This window comes from Mus musculus, chromosome 4 (genome assembly GCF_000001635.26).
Source record: "Mus musculus strain C57BL/6J chromosome 4, GRCm38.p6 C57BL/6J".
NCBI lineage: Eukaryota > Metazoa > Chordata > Mammalia > Rodentia > Muridae > Mus > Mus musculus.
In genome coordinates, this window is record NC_000070.6 from 34939934 (window position 1) to 34966275 (window position 26342).

Sequence of the window (26342 nt, forward strand, 5' to 3'; positions counted from 1 at the left end):
TTACTGCTCGTATTTCACTAGGGGTTATAAGACTGTTTAAATTGCTTGTCTGATCTTGATTTAACGTTGTTAGGTGGTATATACTAAGAAAATTACCCATTTCCTTTAGGTTTTCCAGTTTGATGGAATAGAGATTTTTAAAGCACGTTTGTATGATTATTTTGGTTTTCCCCTATATCAGTTGTTATATTCTCTTCAGGTCCCTAATTTGGTTAATTTGGCTAAAGGTGTGTAAATCTCACTGATTTTCCTCAAAAAAACCAACTAGTTGTTTCATCAATTCTTTTTTTTTTAATTGATGAATTAGTTGAATGAGTTTAAGAGTATATATCAAACTTTAATAACTCAAAGCACAATATTTTATTTATTCAAACATTGCATAATGAACTTCAGTGTTATACATTTTCCTACTAATATTTTGACTAAAACATACAATACAACCTCCGCAAAAACAGAAAACAGTTCTTTAGAACTAAGTGGTTGAACAGTCCAGGCTTCCTGGCCAAGTCAAAGATGGAGAAGTCAGGAGACAAAGCCGTTTACCCGACAGTTACGTAGTATTTACCCTCTTCACTGAGTGCAGGTTAAAATCCTCATTCACAGCAAATGAAGACAGCAGGGTGGCCTCGCTTGCCTCTCTCCCAACACAAAAAGGATTAGGAGGAGTCGGCTTTTCAATGCATTTTATTTGTTACTGTAACATTCTTTTATCTATTTTTTAACCCTCAAAATAAACACAAACAATGTTCTTCTGTGAACACAATGTTCCCACAGTCGTGGGTACTGACAGATAAACAAAGATCATTTTCTGGTGTTCTTGCTCTTCTATGCATATGTATCACACACACACCACAGAGGTAGGAAAGGCCATTTTTAACAAATTATCTTAATTGTAGAGAATTTCCCAAAACTAAACAGACAAATTAATAAAGCATGCCTTTGGTGAGTCTCAAAGGTGCACAGCATCCTCTCTCTTTCAAGGATGAACCCCTGCAGTGTTTAGTCTTTGTCCAGTAACTCGGTGGCAAGGTTGTCCAGGGTCAGCAACCACACCAGGAGCGCCTGGGCCACCTCTCATTTGCCGATTCTTTGGACTACCCAGTCTTGCTGGCACAGAGGGCAGCGATTTTTCTGTTTCACCCACAGGGACGTGCAGCAGTTGTAGAAGGAATGGTTACACTCTCCCCAGACCACAACACAGTCCTCTTGCTTGTTTTCAGCTTGACATCGAAGACAGGCATCCATCACCTGGACCCTGCAGATGGCACAGGTATCTCACTCAACGTCCCAGCTCCACATGGCTACCTCGTTCCACTTCTTGAGGGAGAACATCTTGTCGCCTCCCGACTTGGAGCTTGTGCTCCCGGAGTGCGAAGAAAGGACGCAGGGTTCTTCGCTGTCCTCCACGTCGGCCACGGCGGCGGCGCAGAACGACGGCGAAGCGGACGTTGGGCGCGGAGGCGGGAGGTGTCATCAATTCTTTATAGATATTTTTGTTATTTACTTTTATTTTTATTGATATCGGCCCTGAGTTTGAATATTTCTTGTTATCTACTCCTTTTGAATGTTGTTACCTCTGTTCTAGAACTTTCAGGTGTGCTGCTGCTCACTAATGCAAGATTTCTCCAACTCTCCCCCCCCGCCCCCATCTTCTCTTCCCAGTCCCACCCTCACAAATTCTCTCCCTCTGTTATCACCTCTGCTTCTCATAGGGAAAGGGGAAGTTTCCCATGGCTACCAACTGGTCCTGGCACATCAAGTTACAACAGACCAAAGCACATCCTCTCCCACTGAGACCAGAAAAGGCAGCCCAGCTAAGAGAAAGGGACCCAATAGCAGGCAACAGAGTCAGAGATAGCCCCTGCTCCAATAATTAGGGGACACACATGAAGACAAAGCTGAACATATACTACAAATGTGTAGGAGGCCTAGGTCCAGCCTGTGTATGTTCTTTGGTTGGTAGTTCAGTCTTTGTGACCCCCTATGGGCTTAGGTTAGTTGACTTTGTAGGTCTTCTTATGGTTTTCTTGATCCCTCTACCTCATTCATTCCTGTCCCCCAATCTTTCATGAGACTCCTCTAGCCCTGCCTGATGTTTGGCTGTCGTTTTCTACCTCTGTTTCCATCAGCTGCTGGATGAAGCCTCTCAGAAGACTCCTGACTGCAAGCATAAACAAGTATCATTTATAGTATCAGTGGTTGGCTCTCTCCCATGATACTCAAGTTGGGCCAGTCATTCATTGGTTGGCCATTCCCTCTTTTGGGTTGAAGGTTCTGTATGTAGGTTGGTGTCCCCCTCCCTCCAGTGGAAATCCAGCCTGCCTACAGGAGGTAGCCACTTTAGTTTTCATATCCCTAGTTGCTAGGAGTCTCAGCTAAGGTCACCCTGGACTCTGAAGAGCCTCTCTCATCCGAGGTCTCCAGCTGGTCCCAGAGATGCCCACCCAATGATTTCCTTTCTCTATTCCAGCCCTCCCAGTGCTTCTTCCCTTTCTACTCTCCCCTCATCTGATTCCCACCTACCCCTCTCCCACACAGTTCCCTCTCTCCATCCACCTCTGTTGTTTATTTTATTTCCCCTTCTGAGTGATATGCAAGCATCCTCCCTTGAGCCCTCCTTGTTACTTAGCTTCTTTAGGTCTGTGGATTGTAGCATGTTTATCCTGTACTTTATGGCTAATATCCACCTACAAGTGAGTAAATACTATGCATGTGTTTCTGGGTTTGCATTACCTCACTCAGGATGATATTTTCTAGTTCCATTCATTTGCCTGCAAGTTTCACGTCTTTGTTTTTAATAGCTGAATGGTACTTCATTGTGTAAATGTACTACTTTAAAAAAGCCATTTTTTTAGTTGAGGGACATCAAGGTTGTTTCTATTTTCTGGCTATTACAAATAAAGCTGCTATAAACATAGTTGAGCAAATATCTTTGTGCTATGCTGGAGCATCTTTTGGGTATATGCCTAGGAGTGGTATAGCTGGGTCTTGGGGTAGAACTAGTTCCAATTTTCTGAGGAACCATCAGGTTATTTTCCAAAGTTATACAAGTTTGCACTTCCACCAGCAATGGAGGAGTGTTCCCCCTGCTCCATGTCCTCGCCAGCATGTGCCGCCATTTGAGTTTTATTTTTTAATTTTTTTTATTTTTCAAGACAGGGTTTCTCTGTGTAGCCCTGGCTGTCCTGGAACTCACTCTGTAGACCAGGCTGGCTTCAAACTCAGAAATCCACCTGCTTCTGCCTCCCAAGTCCATTTGAGGTTTTGATCATAACCATTCTGATGGGTGTAAGATGGAATCTCAGAGACATTTTCATTTGCATTTCTCTGATTATTAAGGATGCTGAACATTTCTTTAAGTGCTTCTCAGCCATTAGCGATCCCTCTGTTGAGAATTCTGTTTAGTTCTTTACTACATTTTTAATGGACTCTTCATTGCTTCCCTCCCTCCCGTTACCCCCTCCCACAGTCCTTACCCACATTCCCCTTCTCCTCTGAATGGGTCAGAGCCCCCTGGATATCCCTCACCCTGGCACATCAAATCTCTTTGGGGTTAGGCACATCCACACCCACTGAGGTTAGAAAAGGCAGCCCAGATAGAACAACATATCCTACACACAGGCAACAGCTTTTGGGATAAGCCCTGTTCCATTTGTTTGGGACCCACATGAAGACCAAGCTGCACATCTGCTACATATGTGTGAGGAGACCTAGGCCCAGTCAGTGTACTCTCTTTGGTTAGTGGGTCAGTCTCTGAGAGCCCCAAGGGTCCAGGTTACTTGACTGTTGGTCTGCCTGTGGAGTTTCTATCCCCTTCAGGGTCTGCAATCCTTTCTCCTATTCTTCCACAAGAATCCCCAAGCTCCATCCACTGTTTGGCTGTGGGTGTCTGCATCTGTCTGAGTCAGCTGCTGGGTGGAGTCTCTCAGAGGACAGCCATGCCAGACTCCTGTCTGCAAGCATAACCTCTAATAGTGTCAGGGATTGGTGCTTACCCATGGGATGGGTCTTAAGTTAGGCGAGCTTCGGATTGGCTATTCCCTCAGTCTCTGTTCCATCCCTGTCCCTGCATTTCTTGTAGTCTGGATACGTTTTGGGTGGAGAGTTTTGTGAGTGGGTTGGAGTTCCTATTATTTGCTCCACTGTGGTTCCTGCTGTGGCTACAGGAGGTAGCTTCTTCAGGTTCCATTTCCCCAGAGCTGTGAGTCACAGCTAACTAAGGTCACCCCTACTGGTTCTTGAGTGCCTCCCTTATCTCAGGTCTCTGTCTTGCCCTCTATCTTGTTTTTCTTCATTTAGTTTGATGTTGGCTATTGGTTTGCTGGGTATTGCTTTGATTATGTTTAGGTATGTGCCTTGTATCCCTGATATCTCTAATACTTTTGACATGAAGTGGAAATGGATTTTGTCAAAGACTTTTTCAGCATCTAATAAGATGATCATGTGTTTTTTCCTTTCAATTCCTTTATATGTTTGATTAGGTTGATGAATTTTCATATATTGAAGCATCCCTGCATCCCTGGGATGAAGCATATTTGATCGTGGTGGATGATGTTTTTGATGTGTTTCTGGATTTGGCTTTGAGTATTTTATTGAGTATTTTTGCATCAATGTCCATAAGAGAAATTGGTCTGAAGTTCTCTATCTTTGTTGAGTATTCATGGGGTTTAGGTATCAGGGTGAATGTGGTTTCATAGAATGAGTTTGGCAGTGTTCCTTCTGTTTCTATTTTGTAGAATAGTTTGAGGAGTGTTGGTATTAGCTCTTTGAAAGTCTTGTACAATTCTGCACTAAAACCACCTGGCCCTGGGTTTTGTTTTGTTGGTTGGGAGACTTTTAATGACTACTTTTATTTATTTAGGGGTATAGGACTATTTAAATAGTTTACTTGAAAAAAATTTTTTAAAAAGAGATACTGTAGGGCTGGTGAGATGGCTCAGTGGGTAAGAGCACCCGACTGCTCTTCCAAAGGTCCGGAGTTCAAATCCCAGCAATCACATGGTGGCTCACAACCATCTGTAACAAGATCTGACGCCCTCTTCTGGAGTGTCTGAAGACAGCTACAGTGTACTTACATATAATAAATAAATAAATCTTAAAAAAAAAAAAAAGAGATACTGTAGCTATTGGCAGAGTGGTACTGCAGTGCTTCCTGGGAAATGTAGTTTGCTGTATCATGAAATCTCTGTGCATTGAAACCTAGGCTTCTCTCCCACTACTAATTGCATCTGTTTGCAAGTACTAGCCCACTTGGACTGATGCAATTTCCCCGGGCACCACTTGAACTAGGTCCTTATGGTAGGCTAGGCTACCTTTGTTCTTTGGTTGGTCACATGAACTGATTCGCCGCGCAAGTCTGGGTCCTCAAGCCTTCCAAAGTTTACGTGATCTGGATTTAACTTTGGTAAGTGGTATCTGACTAGAAAAATCGATCATTTCATTAAGATTTTCCAATTTTGTGGATTTCAGACTTTTGAAGTAAGACCTAATGACTCTTTGAATTTCCCCAGTTTCTGTTGTTATGTCTCCCCTTTCATTTCTGATTTTGTTTATTTGGATACTGTCTCTCTGTCAGTTAGTTTGGGTAAGGGTTTGTCTATCTTGTTGATTTTCTCAAAGAACCCAGATCTTGCTTTCATTAATTCTTTGTATTATTTTTTTGTTTCTGTTTGACTTCAGCCCTGATTTTGATTATTTCCTGCTTTCCACTCCTCACTGGAGTGCTTTCTTCTTCTTCTTCTTCTTCTTCTTCTTCTTCTTCTTCTTCTTCTTCTTCTTCTTCTTCTTCTTCTTCTTCCTCCTCCTCCTCCTCCTCCTCCTCCTCCTCCTCCTCCTCCTCCCCCTAGAGCTTTCATATGTAATTTAAAATTTCTGGTGTGAGAACTTTCTTTTCTAATTTCTTTATGCAGGCACTTTGTGCTATAAACTTTCCTTTTTGTGCCTCCTCCTTTTCTTCTCCCCCCCCCTTTTCCTCTTCTTCTTCATTCTTCTATTCCTATTATTCATAAATTTGTCCTTTTCATAGTGTCCCATATTTCCTGGATGTTATATGACTGGATTTTAAAAGTATTTAACATTTGTTTGACTGGGGTATCCATTTCTCTTTTCTATCTTTTGTATTCTGTTAGTGAAGCTTATGTCTGGGATTTTTTTTTTTTTATTTTACATTTTTTCATTTCTAGTTTTATCTCAGCTTGGGTTTTCTTTAGAGATTCCATTTCTGCTTTCATGTCTTAAATATTTGTTTTCATTTCATTTTACTGTGTTTTCATATATTTCATTATTGAATTCAGTCCTATCCTCTTTAAGGTCCTTTAGCATATTTGTAATAGCTATTTTGAAGTGTTTGTCTTATGCTTCAATTATCTTACCTTTTTCAGAGTCTTCCAGTAGGGTTGCTAGGTCCTAGTAGTGGCACCTTGACCTGGCTGTAATTGATTGTGTTTTAACACTGGTATGTAGGCATCTGGGTTTGGAATGATGACGATTATAGATGTTGATATCTGATTTTTGTCTTTGCTGAGTAGGTTTCCTGTTTCTTGGTCTCCTTTGCTCCCTCTTGATCTTAAGAGAATGTGAGAGATATGGGTTTCCTGGTAGGGAATGCTTCTGAGCCCCTGCCATGTGCGGTCACTGAAGTCTAGGTTTGAAAACTGACAGGAAGGAATTGGGATGAGCTAAGTGGGGTGGTGCCAAGAGTGTCAGGTGTGCCAAGATGATGTGGGTAGTCCCCTGGGAATGGTGGCAGAGGGGAAGGTGGTCTAATATAAAGGAAGGGTTGAGTCTGGGGGATTAGAATTGGAAGACAGGGGAGAGAGCAAAGATGCCTACCTGATTTCATGCTGAGTGTATCCAGCAGGTTTCCAGGGAGTGTTTCTTGGTATTGTCAGCTGAGACAAAGGGATGGGGTAGGGGGGGATGCTTAAGGAGAATATCTGCTAGTCCCCTAGGGATGCAGGCAGAGAGGAAGGAAAGGTTGCAGCAGATGATCTGCTATGAAACTGGGGATAATACTGGGGAATTGGAATCAGAGGACAGGAGGGAGAATGAAGGTCACCTAGCTGGTTCTGGAATCTGTTCTTCATCTGTTTTAAAAATTCTTACTGGTTCTTGGTATTCCAGATACTCTATGAAAACTTCCCTAGTTATGATTTTTTTATGGCTGGGAAGAGATACCATGTCCCCAGTAACACTTATAAAGACAACTTTTTAACTGGGACTGGCCAACAGTTCATAGCTTTAGTCCACTATTGTCAGGGCAGGAAGCATGGCAGGGTGCAAGAAGACATTGTTCTGGAGAAGGAGCTGAGAGGTCTACACCTGTATCTGCAGGCAGCAGGGAGAGTTATTAATCCCACTAGGCCTGGCTTAAGCTTCTGAGACCTCCAAGCCTGACTCTACTGACAGGCTTCCTCCAACAAGACCACACCCACTCCAACAAGACCACACCCACTCCAAAAAGGCCACACTTCCTGATAATGCCACTCCCTGTGAGCCTATGTGGGAGATTTCCTTTCAAACCACCTCAGAAGTCATTATAAATTTCCCAAGACTACAGAGAAAAGAGGTAAGATAGTCCCTTGTCTCTCTGTACCTTCCCTCCCTCCCTTTAGTCTTTCCTCTGTTGGGAATAAGGTAACAACACATTCAAGAGACTAGTGAACACGAAGTGGGTTTTGCTAGATAGTTCTGGAGAAAGGGACACCAGCATAGAAAACAAGTAAAAGATGGCCTGTGGTATACTGTAGTATACTGACGTGGAGCCAGGCAGCAGAATTTAAAATCCTACAGTTGGGGACAGAGCTTCCTCCTAGCTACCTGAGGATGCCAGTCTACTCCTGGATGCCTTTGGTACAAGATGTAGAACTCTCAGCTCTTTCTCTAGTGCCATGGCTGCCCACATGCTGCCATGCTTCCTGCCTTGATGATACTAAACTAAACCTCTGAACCTGTAAGCCAGCTCTAATTAAATGCTGTTTTTATAAGAAAAATAAAATCCTATGACTAGGAGAAGTTCCTATTTTCTTCTCCTATAGGCCAGAAGTTGCCTCATCTTATTGGCCTAGGACACAAAGCCCCATTCATTAAACAATTTAGAACTGGAGGCTGCCATCTCCCTTTTTCCTATGCTGGGCTCAGTCATAGAACTTTCTAAATAAATCTCAGAGTTCTGAGACAAGCAGGCATTAGGTGCAAGCTAGGAGAGGAAGGGGGCCAATACCTCCCGCTTGTCTACATCTGTTGAACTCTAAGCATCATATCAAAAAGGGAGTACAACATTCTATTTCTTACACCTTCTTTTCTTTATTGATAAGTTCTCTTATATCCCACACTGGCCTTGAACTAGCAATGTAGTACAAGAAACCAGGAAAGTAAAAAGGGACCAGTGCCTGGATAAGGGGGTGAGGAGCAATAAAGAGGGGGATAGCAGTGTCCTGATCTGGGAAAAAGGAGGCTCTTCAGGGAGAGGGAGGGAAGCAAATTCAGAAGGAGGTGGACATAAATATAGAGGAGGGAGGCAGGAAAGATAATAACAAGATTGTCTGAAAAAGCCACAAGGAACCATATTATTAATTAGTATATATAATATATATTTATATTATATATATTAGTATATATGGTAAATAGTTTTTATCATAGTGTTTTGAAACATGGATTTGTATATACCTAGACGATCTATAGAGTTCTGTGTATAAATGCAGACGTATAGTTTAAAGAAGCGTTCTTATTGAGGCTGACGGTGTTCCCTTCAAGAGCCAAAGACAACCTAACGAATCCGGGTACCAGCCACGGGAAGCCTTCTTTTGAATTGTTAGTCAGGGCTGTCCAAGAGACTCCCAAAATAACAGTCTATTACTATTGCACTTGGTTGCACCCCCTACCCCACCATGCCTGGCCCCAGAGTGTGAATGTAGGTCCCGATTACTGAAGACACTATGTACTTCAAAAGAGGGCCCAGAGACCCCTGAGCTGGAACTAACCTGAATGACCAGTTAAAACGTGGGTGTGTTCATGTGTGCTTTCAAAAAAAATTTTTGGATTAGCTTTTGTAAAATCCACAGTTTTCCTCCTTTGACCCCTCGTAGGAACAGGGCAAGGTGACAGACAGTTGAGGCAGGCAAAGACGACAGACTAGAAGATGGTTTTATGTAGCATTTATTCATGACCTCTGAATTCTTAAGCTCACACAGAAATTTATTTCATAAATATTCTTTAGATTTATCTAGCTCTTTTAATTGATTTAATTATGTTAGTCTGCTTTCTTACAGTCAAGCCCCCAAGTGAATCACAAGCGGAATCACAAAAATATAGTTAGCATTTTCCAGATGTATTTAAGAAGAGACAAGGAAACTCAGAGCAGAAAACGAGAAGCTAGGAAAACAGCTTGCTTCATTAGAAACGACTCATCCTCTATGTTACATAAACCTTTACATATCATTGAAAAATCTTTTACCCATATTTAATATGTCCAGAGGAAAATAGCTTGTTATAAAAGTTCTTTTTTTATAAACATTTTTAAAACCAGGAAAAAAAATCATCACTTCCAAAATATACTTTGTTTGTCTAATTCTAGACAGGAATCACTAGTTTCTTTAAAGCCAGAATGACGCTATTCTCCAAATCATACCTTTGCCAGTTTTTGAAGATATGCTGTGCTTCTTTTCCTTAGTGTGGTGTCCTTTAGGCTAAGGAACTATTGGAAGTAATGTGCTTTCATCAGTGACAATGGACTGGGTAAATGGTGGGCTGGAATAAATCAAATTTCAACGAATCCCAAAAGTAAGAAGGAAACTTAGGAAGGTCAACATAACCTAGTCAAAGATTTCCATATGGTCAACTGAAATAGGTAAGAAAATCCAAAGGTTTCTCTTACAGCCAAGACTAGCAAAAAACATAGCAGGGTCTGGAGAAGGTTTGAGATAACTCATCAGGTTCACAGTGTGCAAAGTCTGTAACACAGACAGAGGGAGAACTATGGAGCTCCCAATTCAGTAAGAGGAACGTTTAATGGTGAAATGGGAAAACTTCTGAGAAGATGACACAATTGGGGCGATTCTGAAGGAAGGCTGAAGGACCGCTGGTTTAGGCTTCAGATATTTCCCTAATGTGCAAATGAAGCTGCCATTATTAAGCATGTGCTACCACTGTGTCATCTCGGGACCTTCCTAAATAACATGGCATGAGACAAAGGCTGGAGCTCAAAGGGACTATTTGGCTTGGGTTGGATGGGTTGGGTCTCAAAGGTGGTGAAGTCTCAGTGGGACGTACAGAGGATTCTGTAGAACTTCTGTGCCTGAATATCCACAAAAGGAGAATAGGCTCTACCTAGAAGGTGGCTGGCATGGTTGGGAGATAGGAAGAATAAGTTAAGAAGCTCTGAAGGTCCTTCCTAATTAAGAAAAGAAATAAAAAAACATCCAGGGAAGAGAAGATCAACAGCTGAGGAAGCAGAAAAAGACTCTAGATCAGTAATTTAATCTTTCCTTTTCATTATTTCCACTGGTGGAACCCAAAGCCAGAGGTAAGGGAACCTGGAGGAGGTGCTTGTGGGAACAGAAGGGAAACTAATGCTGTTTCCAGCATGCATCCCAAGTTCCTATCTTTTCCTGAGAGGGCAGATTGGAATATCTTATGAGATGGTTGATATCAGTATCTATTAGGATAAAAACATATGCTTGTGATCTCAGGGTGTGCCCAGACTTGTGGATATAGTTTCTTTAAAATTATCAGGGGGGAAAAAAAAAACAAAAACCAAAGCCACCAAACCATTTCATTCCTAATCATCTCTTTTGGAGAGAAACAACCAACTGTGAAAGTTAAGGTAAACAAAGAAACCCTGTCTCGAAAAACCAGAGAGAGAGAGAGAGAGAGAGAGAGAGAGAGAGAGAGAGAGAGAGAGAGAGAGATTATCTTACATGAGCTGAGCTCAATGAATAAAGTGTCTAAATGAGAAGACACTAAGGGAAAGAAAAAACAATGTGTGTATGCATGCAAATAAATAATGATAATAGTAATCTTTCAGAATGTGGGCACATTTCATATTCAAATTAGTGTGCATTGTTTAGTAATGCCAGTCATGAAAGACAGACCCCCTCCACACACATTGAGAGAGAGAGAGAGAGAGAGAGAGAGAGAGGATAATACATGAATGGAAATGAAGACCATGATAAGTAAGTGCAATGTGTAGTTTTTGATTACATGTAGATTTTTTTTTTTTTTTTATAAAAGAAAATCAACTACAAAGAACTTTTTGAGGCAGAGTTTGAATTTGAACCACGGATTGCCAACCATGTGCCCTTTGTTAATGCTCAGGGTCCTGTAGCTGGTGACACTGAAGACGGATAGGGTGGTGTTCTGGTTACTAGCAGGAGGGTATGAGAAAGCATTTTCAAACATGATGATGATGTAATTTATTACTATTATTTTCTGATGGTTCAGCAGTGAGCTCGCTTACAGTAAGAAAGAAACCGAGGTGATGCGCTAACACTTGGTGCACTCAAGCACAGGGTGCTCGTGCTAATCTTTCAACTTTGCATTTTCCAAAGTTAAGACTAATGTAGAGAAGGAGGAAGGACAAGGTTAGGAGTCAGGACCAGGTCTGGAGCTGTCCTCAAGGCTGCAAGAATCTTCCATTCGCACTACAGATGTGTGAAGACCAGGTCTGGCCAAAGGCTTATGGACAGCTAGTGAAGATTTATTTTTAGAATTTGCCAAAGTTCTATAATACCTCATACTTTAAAAATCAGAACAGGTGGCCAGATTTTACTCTAAGAGCTGATTAGTGCAATTAGCAATAGAAGCCAAAGAAGATAATTCCAAGAATTTTAAAAAAAAAATCTGGATGTTTTAAGCTAGATGGAAATTTCACATTCACATACCCAAATAGTTGACAGAAAATAACTTTAGAAATGACAAATATCTTCAGAGTCAAGTTTCCTCCTTGACTAAGCATCACTGAAAGGCAGGCGGATACTCTACTTCCAACTGCATGAGTCCTGCAGTTGTGCAAGATCCAAAGCTGCAGAGACACGCCAAGACCACGTGGAATGAATGGTCTGCCGTTTCTCAGCCCCACCATCCTGCACACCCATGTGTGGTATTATGTATAGCCTGGATCAAGAATTCAAGGCTCTTTTTCCTCTGGACCTTCAGGGCAGCCAGATAATGCTTTTAGCCCAAAGTGATATTGACAAACCAAAAACCAAAAACCAACCTCCCCCCCCCCCAAAAAAAAAACCAAAACCAAACCAAAACAAAAAAACCCCAAAATCCATTGCCTATCTTGGTCTCTAAAAGTTACTTAGAGAGAAAAGAAAAATGTCCCTGTAGGTTGGAACAAGCTAGCAACATAGCAGTAGTAGCATTGGTCTTCAGAAGACAGCATCTGAGTGGGGCGATGGTGGCTCACGCCTTTAATCCCAGCACTCGGGAGGCAGAGGCAGGCGGATTTCTGAGTTCGAGGCCAGCCTGGTCTACAAAGTGAGTTCCAGGACAGCTATGGGACACAGAGAAATCCTGTCTCGAGAAACAAAAAAAAAAAAAAAACCCAACCAACCAACCAAACAACGCCCCCCCCCCCAAAAAAAAAAAAAAAAACAACAGAAGACAGCATCTCCGAGACAGTCGATGTCTTCACTTACACAGAGACGTCACGTTTTCTGGGCTTTTGTGGTGGCCACAAATGGCTTTAACACATTATGTACACTAAATAACATCAGACTAATTTAGTCATCTTTTGTTATTACATCAACTGTAAGAATACATTCATGTCTACTTCCCTCCACCAACAGATACTTTATTAAAATCAAATATCACGGGAAGTGTGGGTACTTCTTAGTCAAGCAGTCAGAAACAGTTCTGTGAAGGAATCAGAGAAGGCAACATTTCATTTACTAAAACTTCCAAAGGCAGGAGAGAGTACAGTATGGTTATTTTGACGGTCGGAAGGGACAGATTGAACGGAGAGAAGGAAGGCCTTGGTGACTGACTATAGCACACCCACTGGAAAGAAATGCATTCTGTGTCATATAGTACAGGAGATGGAGGGACAACAGGAGAGAGATGGGGGAGGGGGAGGGGGAGAATGGGAAGAGAGGGGGGAATAGGATGGAGGGGTCAGTTGGGAAGTCTACAAATATTTAATCTACATGTACCAAGTGTCTGTTGTCTTGTCACTGAAGCCCCCATAATATAATATGTAGGATCAGCCAGGACTCACTACCTCTTAATAAAGAACAAACACTGCACTAATCTGGCTCAAGGATCTTACTGGTCATTTAAAAACTTTATTCCCTCTCTTCTGGGAAATGGGAAAGCATATCTTTAATGGAAGCATCTAGAAATGACTGCGGCTACAAAGAATACATTCTGACTAGGGTAAACAGATCACACACCAGCTTTATTTCCTGTAGAATAAATCTAGACTCGTCCCAAAGGGTAGCCTGGGAATGGCCTGTCTGGGGTACAGGTCATGTAGCCCATCAAGAAAGTGGTCCCTGGTGAAACTGCCCATGAGGGAAACGGCTTGGATGCTTCCAGAGAAACTGCAGGCTTTCCCCAGCTCCAAGCCCCATGTAAGGTTAAGCCATAGGCCCAGAGACCTGCGGGGAGTGGAGGAGAGACGGGATAGGAGAACGTACTGCCTATATGGTAGCTCCACGTTTGCTTAGAACTTCAAAAAAATAAGTGACAGAGAAGTTAGTTAAGAAGACGGACGTGGAAAAGAACCACCACAACAAACCCCCCAGTCTCAAAACCTGAATTCCAGTAAAGCCTAGCGGGCAGGCCACAGGCAGAAGTGTGACGTGGGCGGAAGTGCAGCAGCCTCTCTTGCACTGTCCTCGGCCCAAGGGGTTAAGGCTGGTCCTTCATGCTGTGGTCTACATGGCCCACAGGTCCTGGCTAGCAGCACTTAGAGGGTTAAGAGCACGAGAAGTGGGTAAAAGATGTCTTTCAGAGGTCCTTGTGGGGCTTTCCGGCTCCTGGAAGTCAGGATCGCTTTCAGCCACGGTGGGCCACTTTCTGTCCCATGGGGCCTCCTGGTGGGAACAGTGTTCCTTTCTTCCAGAAGATGAGGCGGAGTGTTAGTGACACATCCTGGTTGTCATCTCTTTCTGGAAAGCAAGGAGAAAAGGGCCGTTAGGGGACAATGAGCAAGGCAAATGGTGGAAACACCGGGAACGTTTGCCTGCGCCATGAGAATGCGTTCCATTTGGTCTCTCTCTCTCTCTCTCTCTCTCTCTCTCTCTCTCTCTCTCTCTCTCTCTCTCTCTCTCTCTCTCCCCCTCCCTCCCTCCCTCCCTCTCCCTCCTCCTCCTCCTCCTCCTCCCTCCTCCCTCACATCTCTCATTTTCCTTCCCACCGACTGTCTCTTGAATTAAGACACCGTTTACAATACTTTACCCTCTTGCCAAGAATCCAGGCTACTTGCTTCTTTGGGGCAGGGATGGGGGAACAGGATCTGGAGCCACTGGCCACTTGGAATTAAATAACAGCCCTCCTCTCAGGAGGCCACGAAGAATGACCTCCAGTGTTCATCCCCACCCCTTCCAGTTGTCTCTCGGCAGTTGTCTCTCGGGGAGGGGAGAGCCAAGTATCGCTTGCCAACTGGTATGATAAGGGGTTTGGGCTGCTGTTTTTAGACTAGAAAACATCTTCCATTTGACTAAGTTTCAATCAAAGATGGGGGAAAATGGAAGATGTAATCATGTATAAGCCAAGAGAAATTAGGGAAGATGGAGAAACAGCCGAGTCTGGCCTGCAATCACCTTCCTGGCTCTTACAGGAATGTGTGGCTCCCAAACGGGCCATCCTTTCTCTTCCTTTGAGACTCTGCACAGGCTGGCTTAATCATACCCAATCCATCTCTACCCTCTTTCCCTGGCTAACTACCATTTATCTATCCAGTTGAGACATGACATCCATTTGCCTGGAAGACCTCATATCCTCCTGTGGAGGCGGCCATGCCTTTTTCCCCGCGCACACTTGACTTTGTTGGGGTGTACTGGTTCTGGGTGTGTGGTAGTTTTAATGATTATGGCTCCCATAGGCTAATATGCTTGAATGCTTTGTCCCAGTTGCGACTGGTTGGGAAGAATTAGGACATGTGGATTTGTTGCAGGAGGTGTTCCCACTAGACTGAGAATCACTGAGTGTCAGGAAGAAATGAACACTTCTTGCATCTCTCTCCGGGGGCTTTGGTCTATGCAGGTTAAAGAAAGAACACAGTGTGTGATCTAGGTACTCTCCCAATCCGTGCCAAACACAGGAAGCTTTATACCGCGTTACAGTCAGCGTACACGTGCTGAATATGGCCGAACTCCTGGTGGTCATTTACTTGTCTTACTGTGTGACATACTAGGACATGGGCCCAATGTTCTCAGGGACCTACGGTCTTTAGGGAGGAAGAAATGTAGTGGATCCTGTGCTGAAATAATAACATCGCTGCAAGCATTTACCAACAAAGACCTGAAGCACACTGAAGCGAGGTTCAGACACGCTACAATCTCACTTCTGCCTCTTGCCGTTCACCCCCACGAAGAGCATCATGACTTAGGTAAAATGTCTGTTTTCAGGGACATCTTTTCTTTCTTTTTTTTTTTTTTAGATTTATTTATTATTATATGTAAGTACACTGTAGCTGTCTTCAGACACTCCAGGAAAGGGTGTCAGATCTCATTACGGATGGTTGTGAGCCACCATGTGGTTGCTGGGATTTGAATTCTGGACCTTCGGAAGAGCAGTCGGGTGCTCTTACCCATTGAGCCATCTCACCAGCCCAGGGACATCTTTTCTAACTCCAATATGGGAGATAGCCCCTTCTTCCCCCTTTAACAGCCGCAGAGCCCCTCTTCACCAGTCAAAGGTATGATGGTAATTTTATTTATTTATTTATTTTTATATATTTTTTTAAAGATTTATTTATTTATTATATGTAAGTACACTGTAGCTGTCTTCAGACACTCCAGAAGAGGGCGTCAGATCTTGTTACAGATGGTTGTGAGCCACCATGTGGTTGCTGGGATTTGAATTTCAGACCTTCGGAAGAGCAGTCGGGTGCTCTTACCCACTGAGCCATCTCACCAGCCCCGATGGTAATTTTAATATAAACATATGCAGTAAATTATTACAGCGGCTGTTTTCTTTTTAATCCTGGCTAGGTCCCCAATAACAACACAGAGAGACCAAGATTTATTTTCAACTTAAAGTACAATAACTAGGTATTATAATTCCATTTTAATCCTCTAATCCAATCTGGTTACCTCACAGCCCAAATCCCTGAGATCTTGGCATTTTTGTATTGGTCTGGCTCTCTGGGCTTGTGGTGCGTTTTGTTTTGATGTCTTTCTGGACTCCTGCCTCACGTCAAATCCTCTCTTCTTCTCCCTCCTCCCCTGGCTGGATGAAGTCCCGCCCTATTCTTTCTATTGCCTAGTTATTGGCCGTTCCAGATTTCACTGACAAGGCAGAGAATACCTGGTGAGCATCGTTTATACAAACTTGAGACAGGAGATTCTTAAACATTACAGTGCTGTGTCTGGATTGTCGTGGGATAGGGAAATCAGCCTAGAAGGGCAGACTTTCCGCTGCGGACAATGACATTGTGCCTACAGAAAAGCCTTTCATTTCTGCTCTTTGGGGCATCCCAGGTTAGATCCTATGGACTGTGCCGGCCGCCGTTGGCCCTTGTATCCCCAGTGCCTGATAATCAGGTTCAATAAATGTTTGCTTAATCGAGTAAGCCACAGGTTCTCAGTCTCTTCACCTGTCCAGTGTAGTGTGTGAGTGAGTGAGTGGCTCAGGGGCAGGTTAAATGCACTGATCTATGCATGGATGCCATACACCTCAGCCCCCTTCTCTGATTCCTTCCTGTGTGGTTCAGAAGCACAAACCCGACACCAGTCACTCCGCGCCGGCATGAAGTGTTTTCTAGGAAGAGTTTTCTGTTAATACACACTCTGATATGGATCTGAGCTTTAGAGGTAGAGGGGACTGAGCTGTGGCAGCAGAGAGGTGAGACTGGCTCAGGGATTGGGTGTTGCTATGCTGGAGCAGAGAGCTCCTGACCATAGCAGGGTGTGAACAGCAAAGAAAGACCCATGCGCCTCCTGCGAGGAAAGGAAATAGCCACTCCAAGCATAAGAGAAATCTGCTCTTCCCATCGAGAGTCTCCAGTGGTTCTTGTGAACTCAGCATGGTGGTACAACAACTGTTATCCCAATATTTAGGAGGCTGAGGCTAGCCTGGGGTATAAACAAGCAAGGGCATGAAAATCAAAACTGCAGGTTCTCGTATTCTGAGTTAACGTCTGACAGCAGATTGTGTATTGGAAAGGAAGAGGGTAATTCCAAGGATAAACATGACTTCGGGTTTATAGCTGACTCCATGACTATCTGCAATGATCAGTGCTCTGAGACAGACGGGAAGGAGCCCCTGCGAAGAGCCCACGGAACGTGCTGTGCTTTGGGCGGCCGCGTCATTATGTACACAGAGCTCTGAGAGGGAGCCACAACTGTCTACCAGAAGAATTCTAGTCTTGGAGCCAAACCAGTTTGTTTGAGGTGAATGGCAGCCTAAGCAGGGTTGTAAGAGGCCAAGGAGGTCCCTTCTGCTCTTACCTGGGGAACTGCAGGAACATCCTGCAACCGGGGCTGACACCTGGAGAGATGAATGTGCACTGTACTGGCCAGGCAGGAGGTTGGAGGGAGAGGAGTGACTCGCAAAAGCCACTGGGCCAGCAGTAGATATGATGACTTGGAAATTCATTGACTTATACATTAATTATAGATGGTTGCAGGTAATTTTCGAATGCTAGTGGTACTGCTTTCTTCAGTAGACTGATATCAGTTGGAATGATTAGTTGCCGTAGAGAAAAGCTTTAAGTCAGTTATGTTTCCTAGAGTATGTATGCTTAACACAGAAGAGGTTTTTTTTTTTTTTTTTGAAAAGAGCGGAGAGAGAGTGAACAGATCCAAGGCCCTTGAGTTAGGCTTTGAGGAGTTAGTATGGGACGGGGCTTTCGGAACCATAGTGTGAGCCCAACGAGCAGAAGAAAAGCTGTTTCTGAGCTCTCTAATTCCTACAGGGAAATAGGGTTTTAATGACAGCTCACAAACTGAAGAACATTATTCTTGGGTCTAACCTTTGCAGATCTATAGGTGTGGACTGGCAAGATGGCTCAGCAGGTTAAAGCGATTGCTGCCACACCTGAAAAACCTTACGTTCTAGACTCACATTGGTGCGAGGAGAGAACTGACTCCTTCAAGTTGTCCTCTGGCATTCGCACGCATGCCAGGCACTCACACTCAATTTTAAAAAGCACGGGCCCTCTTTTCCTGTGACTGGGTTGCCTTATACACCCTTAACATGAGGGGAGGTGCCTAGTCTTATTGCAACCTGATATGCCATGCTTCCTTGATATTCCTGGGAGGCCTGCCCTTTGGGGTAAGGATGAGTGAATTTACACACACACACACACACACACACACACACACACACACACACACACACACACCCCACACACCCCCCCCCCCACACAGAAGCCCCAAGGTTGTAAGGCTGCATTCTACTTCGTTGCCACTTGGTGGCGCTATGAAACCATTTAAAGAGATAGTCTCCAGCCATAAACATAGTGCTCCTCAAGGCTAATCTAACATAACCAAAGACATTCATTTCTCCATTCCTTCCTCAAGGGGGGGGGGGGGGCGGCAGGCTCAGTGTCTTTCTCAGAGAGTGGACTGGGAACGCAGCACGTATAAGGCAGGTTACTCAAACCTGAAGCAGGCTTAGGATGCTTTCTGCAGGGGAGATTTCTTAAAAGTCTGACAAGAGACTATTCTCAGCATACTTAGCCTGAAAAGTATCTCAATATTTTAGGACCCAGCTATTCCACTCCTGGGCATATACACTTACCTTACCATGTATGCTCACCCATGTCCATTGCTGCTCTATTCACAACAGCAAGGAAATGGAACCAGCCCAGATGTCCACCAACACACGAAGAGAGAATGGAAATACAGAGCCTATATGGAATCTCATTCGGCTGTAAAAATGGCATTATGACGTTTGTAGGAAGATGGATGGATGGACTGGGATGTAATTAAACAAGATGTCAGAAAGACAAAAGCCGGGCTGGTGAGATGGCTCAGTGGGTAAGAGCACCCGACTGCTCTTCCGAAGGTCAGGAGTTCAAATCCCAGCAACCACATGGTGGCTCACAACCATCTGTAACGAGATCTGACTCCCTCTTCTGGAGTGTCTGAGGACAGCTACAGTGTACTTACATATAATAAATAAATAAATAAATAAATAAATAAATAAATAAATAAATCTTAAAAAAAAAAAAAAAAAAAGAAAGACAAAAGCCACATGCTCTCTCTACATGCAGATCTTAGCCTGTAATGTATAAATGTCTGTGTGTGAGTGCGCGCACGCGAACACATACATATATGTGGATAAAGTCCAAGTGGCTAGAAGAGAGACCACGAGGAGGAAAGGGACTGGGGGAGGAGGTAAAGCGAGGACCAGGAGTAGCAAGGGGGATGGGGGACATGAGGGGGAGGGGGAACCTACTAACAGGTTTGTAATAATGCTAACTTAGAACATTAAACATTTTTCTCAGTGGTACTCCTATGGAAGAAATAAAGGCAGGCTTTGGATCTGCCACCCCAGTCAGACTCATTCTCCACAGCCTTCACCAACTTCCACAGTCTGCGGCCTGGGAGAGGAAGCTGGCCAGGGCGGGTCCCACCACCCTCTGGTCACAGGCTGCACCTTACAGACAGCCAGGCCGACCAGCTTCCCGATTTCCACAAGCCTGGTGTGTTGGAGTTTCTCCCTGGCTGTTGATTCTACCCAGTAAATGTCTCCATTTCTTCTGTGCTTGGCAAATTCTCACTCTTTACGTGACTCTCCGAAAGTGTTATTCACTCCATTCTGGGTCCCCGTTGCCTGGCTTTCTGCTAACACTGAAATTCATTACACAATCAGCCTCAATCTGAATTGCGTATTGTGTATACCTTGGTGTATATTGCTGTGCAATGAAGGATATGTTTCCAAGTCTTACACAGTATATATGATTTGAGGCAGCTATAAATACAGTTTATGTCTAATGTGAGTTATAGCTGGGTAAGTTAAATTATGCTTAGTTTTGTGCTTTCAATTTCTGATATTTTTTGTCCTTGACATAGTCTCTGATTTTTTTTGGATACTTTTAATATTCACATTATTTCTTGCTTTTAAAAAAAGAGCTCTAGTAACGTAAAGAGCAATGGAAGGGGGACTGGAACTGAACACCCAGGAGAAGTCACATTTCACTTTAGGAAAGCTGCCTTAATGACTTTTGCCAGTTTTTGTAGCTATGGTACAGGGTGGAGAAAACAACCCAAGCTTTGCATAAGTTGCACAATTCCTCGTCTGACCTCAGCTTTCAAAACTGAAAATGGCTTCTGTTGGAGAGCTCGCAGAGATGATTTTGACATCCATCAATCAAATTCCTATGAGTTCTATGATTTAAATATCACCATCATTGTCATCATCATCACCGCCACCCCCCCCCCACCCCCCCCCACCCCCCCCCCCCCCCCGGTCTGGAAGTTGTCTGGCATTGTGAGTCCAAAGCTAGTTTACATCCTATCACCTTACTTCCCTGCCTCCTGCCTGGGAATCAGAGCTTGGCTGCAGCTCCCGCTGTGTCCTCTCCCAAAGTCTAAGGGGCTCTCTCCCTCCTCTGTCCTGTGGGTTCTGAATCTCTCTAGAGAACCCTGCCATGCTTTCCTTCTCTAGTGCTGGGGCCTCGGCTTTCCTTGGAACCTCTGCTGCACATTTGCTATTCTGTCTGTCTGTCTGTCCATGGTTACAATAACTCTTCTAATAAACTCGTAGAAGAGTTCCTCAGTAACCAGTCTAGTGTCTTCTTCACCCGTCCACCTCCCCCAAAACTTAACCTAGATTAGACTGGCTCTGAACCTAAGCCGCGTGCCCAAGCTCACTTAGCTTCTTAGTGGCTTTCAATCCGGACTGAGTTGCTTTAACAGTAAGCGAGCAAACCCTATGCTGTTCCTATTACTCCACTTGGGGGAGATGCAGCTTAGGACATCAGTGGTGTTTAAAATGCTCCAGGGATACAAGAGCAACAGCATCTTACACCCCCGGCCTCCCATTTGCTTTTAATTCCATTACATTCTGCTAACTGTAAGGAACAAGAAGGACGATGGAGGAAGACATATATTAGCAACAGTGGAACCAACTAAGGGGCGAGAACAGAGAGCAGAAAGGAAGGCCAGTGTGGAAGATTCTGTGTAAGAACATCTAGGTCTGGAAATGGTAAGGATAACCTGAGAAGATGCCCCCGCTCCCATCGTAGCCATCAAAACCTCCATGGTTTGGAACAGGGTAGTGTTAGAAGTCCACAATGCAATGCTAGACTTGATTCAAAGGGAAAAACTCACTGTCAGCAAACTTGGGACGGGTGGATACCCCATCTCTGCCGCTCTCACACACTCTTGAGGTCACAGAAACGACATGAAATGTTAAAAGCACAGGGACCTGCTGTGTGGCTTTTTTTTCCCAGGGACTGTTGTGTGCTGGATCCCCAGCCCCTGGTGCCTATGTGGCCCCCGTCCTCCTCAGCTTCAGTTTCAGTTCTGGGAAAGGGCCTGAGCTGTGGCAGAAGCACACTGCAGACGCTGCTGCTGAATTGCTGTAGGCGACGCAGAACCATGTAACCGGCTAGGCATTGGTGGCTCACTCCTTTAATCCTAGCGTCTTCTTTTAATCCCAGCAGAGGCAGGGGCAACTCTGTGTGGTCACAAGGCTGGGCTGGTTTACACAGTGAGTTCTGGGCCAATCAGGGAATATAGTTTTCCATTTTGTTTTGTTACCTGTCTTAGTAACAAAACAAAATGGAACTCCATAACCAGGAAGAGTTCCATTCTGATGGCAAACTCGGGGCCTCTGGTTAGAGGGTAGACCAGATAGCCTTTCATCTCAGATGGTCTATTTCTTGTGTCCAGATTATACCAGTTTGTTTCTTTTATTATGTGCTAGCCCTCCTCCATCCCCAAAGCATGTGGATTAAAATCACTGACCATCCTGAGAACCCCATTTCTGCCCTTATGGCCCAGAGCTGCCAAGGTGAGGTCCCCACACAGACTGACCCACTTTCCCCCTGCAGCTGGCTCCTGGCCACACCCACTCCCCTTGGGCCAGGCTTCTATACTCAGTAGACCTGCAGTCTTCTGTGACCTCATCTCTTACCTATAGCCAATGCAAGTCCCTCCTGACCTGGCAATGCCAATGGAGGAGTACTTAGTTGGCATGAGCAAGAGATGCTGTGGTACCAAACTCATCCATACTAGCCTGAGGGAGATCATTCCTGCCTACAGATGGGGGAAGGGTGCTTCTGACACAGGACAACAATACGGACACTGGTGTTAAAGCACCAAGGACAATAGACAGATGTGAGTTTGGGTGCTATAAAATCAGAACAGATTTTTCACTTAGTTCCACGGACCCAGAAGTCCTTGCTCTGACATGCTACATTGCGGCCGTTCCAGTGTGCACACAAGATTAAGAGGCATTACTCCCCAGCTCCTGCCGGTTTCTGTAGCAACATTGGCAAGGGAGACACAGTTGAGGCCCAAAGAGACATACGAGTAGTCCCCACATCCTCTCTATCTCTTTGCTTTGATGTACTAGCAGCTGTGCATTTGGTCTTCAAGGACCTCACGGTCTACATTCCTCTCACCAGAGCAGCCTGGGAGAGGCCTGGTCCCTGCCCTTGTACCTTCACTACTCGGATGCCCAGAGCACTCCAGGTCATCCACGCCCTGCTTAGGTGTCTTGGAAGCTTCTATTCCACCTGGATGGCAGAAAAAGCAACTCCTAGGAAAGAGAAGAGTTTCCTGGGCTGAAGAAGGAGAAGGGGTTTAAGTGGCTATTTGCTAACCATGTGGCCTGGAAGTTGTCTCTCCCTCAGGTGGGTAGAGATGATGTCAGGGAAGGCCAGGTCCAACGTTAGGCTGCAGGCTGTAGTAACATCCCCAGGAAAAGGAAGAGGAGAAGTAAAGGAAACAAGGAAAATATAAAATATCCTAAGCAATCTCCCAGCCAGTCCACTTCGGAAAAGCTGGGCTGCTGTGGATGCAGGAGCCAAGTCAACTCCCATCCAGCCTTGATGCAGGCAGAGGCCTGGCGGAGGGACCACAGCTCTCCAAAGGAGGCTAGCCTCCCTTGCCTGTGGTGAGGATTTCTCTGGTCACTTTCTAGAATCCAAATAGCTATGTCGACCAGGGGAGATAATGTTGGTCCTTGGGCAAAAGCCCTTGGCAATTCCCACTCCACTGCTCTGAACAAGTCTATGGTGTTAGCATTCTGTCTAAGCTCCACCCCAGTTGCCTGGCAACAGCCAGGTAGGCCTGACCCACTCTAAAAGGGGCTGCTTGGCCCCTCCTCTCTCTCGTGCCACACTCTCTTGTTCCCTCTTGCTCCCCCTCTCTCCCCATTCCCTTCTCTCTCTCCATGTGGCCATGGCTGGCCTCTACTTCTCTACTCTCTCCCGCTCTCTGTCTTTCTCTGTCTCTACTACCCTCTTAACTCCCCTCCCCATGCCCTGAATTAATTCTGTTCTATACCACACCATCGTGTGGCTGGTCCCTCAGGGGTAAGGGATGCCTTGGCATGGGCCTGCTGAGACACTCCTTCTCCTCCACAACTCACCACACCCCCCATAGAACATATCTTATGCCACTTTATCTTTATGTAAACACATCACATGGAATTTGCTTGTCCACTGTGCAGGGGGAGGCATACCTGGCTGTTTTCATGATAATGGCGTGAGAGATGAACGTCAGAAACTCTTTTATGAATTTATGTCATTCTCCCCTCCAAGCTGAGGGACCTTCCTCCTGGCCCTCAGACAGGCACGCTTTCTGCCAGGAAGACTCTGTTCAATTGTGGCCAAACTGACCGGCAAGTAATACCAGATTATAGGGCCTAAACATTTTGCATGAGATTTTTATAATGCAACTGGGCCCATTTAACGAGAACTTGGAGGGGGTGAGGGGTGGAGAAGTCAGTAGGAAGCTGATGACGGTCACTGTGCATGTCAAATGTCTATCTACACATCTGCACAGATAACACGTGGTAGACTGGTGGGTGGCGAATGAAGCAGCGGTCAGAAGGAAGGAGTGATGGCAAAACAACACAGCGAGCATCTCGTGTCCGCCCCGGGCACATCTATCTTCCCCTGTGTGCCAGACACTGCACTGTGCGGCCTCTGGAACGATGCCACTGTGTGTGGTCTCCTCACTCTGCAGAGGGAACCGAGGGTCAACATCTTGGCATAGTCACGTACATGGTCATCAGGACAGCAAGTCTGAAATCTTTAAGTCTGTCTTCCTCAAGGGGTCCATCAGCTACGTCCCCAGGCATCCAGCCTTCTGTATCTCCAATCAGCATGTGCTCTCAGCAGAGCCTGACTCAGTGGCCACACTGCATCTGCGCTAGCCACAGGGTGGGACTGCTCCCCAGAGCCTCGAAGCTAGGGCTGCTTCCCTCTCTCTCTCGGGAGCATTCCAAAGTCTGAGATTGTTGAATAAGGCAGGAGAGCAGTCAGACTATAAAACTTAAAACAAAACACAACGAAACAAAAAGTCCCCCCAAACCCTCATAAGTATGGATGAGGTCCAGCTAGTGCAGAAGAATTAAAAAATGTCCTTTTTGGTGCCTTTTAGGGATGTGGGTGGTGGATGAGCCAAACGAAGTAAAAATAGCAATGTAGCGGGCCAGAGCTCCCTGACCGGAAAGAACAATATTTATTTGATTAATTTTGTTCCTAGCCGCCCACATTACTTAGACAGAGGGTGTTTCCTCTATGCAAAGGTGGGTCTGAGCATGGACACATACATGCAGGCCCTCAAATCCATACAGCCATTAAGTATGGGCAGATAAACACATATTCCTGCCACCCACTGAGAAGAGTTATTCATAACCTATACAAAAATCAAACTGCTTTTCTTTCCCCAAGCTCTACAAACATAAAAAAAGAAGTTGCTTTATGTAAACACAACCAGCCCTCGGTTTACACTGATTGACAGAAAAGGGAGAGCTGCGGATGTCTGAAGTCCTCGTACTGAACCCGTGGGGTTATCAACACATGGCTGCATGCCTCCTTTCAGGAGAACGTGGGTCCCAGGGTGTGATGGCTGCTATGCCAACGAAACAAGTTGTCGAACCATGTGGGAGACAAACGGGGCTCTGGGCAGCATGCCTGTGAGAAACGATCTAGATTAGGTCAGACTTATCTAGAGTGGATTAGCTTCTGGCTATGCCTTTGAGAGATTATCCAGATTAGGTTAACTCTCGTAGGAAGACCCACCTGAGCTGTGAGGAGCACCATCCCATGTTGGGGTCTTAGACAGAATAAAAAGCACACCAGTGCAGCAGGCGCTCCATTCATTACACTCCTTCCTCACTGAAGGTGACTACAGGGTGCCCAGCTGCCTCGGACCCCTGTTGACGTACTCTGCTATACGATGGACTGCGCCCACGAACACGTCTTTCCTTATGTCACCTTTGTTTGGTATTTTGTCACAGCAGTAAAATGAGTAACCAGTACTCTGGTATCACCAGAGTTCTCAAGAGCCCCACAGACCCCTGAAGCACCCTGATTGACCACAGTATTCTTTCTAGCATTGTGACTTTCTCTGCAGAGTCACCTACCCTGCTCTCCCCCTGCTAACTCATCTGGCTGAGGTGCTATTACTTCCTGACCAGGACGGGACAGTGGACAGACACCATCTTTGCTCTAAGCAATGCTACCTGTGACCCAGCATAACATAGAAGCTGCCTGCTGTGGCTTTCCCTTATTGTTCTCTCCCATTCCCATTTCTGTCTGCTCAGTTTCCTTAGAGTTTCCCTAAAGGTCGCTGTTGTATGGTCTTTAGTCCTCCAGTCAAAACAAGAGGCCATCTTCTTAGTTAGGGTTTCATTGCTGTGAAGAAACACCAGGGCCAAGGGAACTCTTATGAAGGAAAACATTTAACTGGGACTGGCTTACCGTCCAGGGCTTTAGCTCATTGTCATCTTGGTGGCATGAAGGCAGACATGGCACAGGAGAAGGCATTGAGGGTTCAACACCCGAATCAGCAGAGAGCAGGATGAAAGAGTGACACTGGGCACCGAAACCTAAAACCAGTGACACACTTCTTCCAACAATGCCATACCTCCTAATAGTGCTACTTTCCATGGACCCATGGTAGATATTTTCATTCAAACATACTACACATGGCAACTAAAACAGAAGGGCGTAGTGGAAAACAGGTCTGGATAGCGTTAAAGAA

General features: G+C 44.9%; 1 protein-coding gene and 1 pseudogene across 5 annotated transcripts in view; both read right to left on the reverse strand.

The window, feature by feature from the left end:
- Window positions 1–829: 829 nt before the first annotated feature.
- Window positions 830–1470, reverse strand: Gm12362 (annotated as a pseudogene).
- Window positions 1471–9140: 7670 nt separating this feature from the next.
- Mob3b (MOB kinase activator 3B) overlaps window positions 9141–26342 on the reverse strand; it is a 208451-nt gene continuing 191249 nt past the window's right edge. For 3 of the 5 annotated variants that reach the window (XM_006537753.3, XM_006537754.2, XM_006537752.4), the window contains exon 4: window positions 12765–14114. In XM_006537753.3, coding sequence (XP_006537816.1) covers window positions 14085–14114 — 30 coding nt within the window. In that variant the 3' untranslated portion in view covers window positions 12765–14084. Of the gene's footprint in view, window positions 14115–26342 lie in introns of all 5 variants that reach the window. The other 2 variants (NM_178061.5, XM_030253394.1) reach the window with 2 other exon arrangements.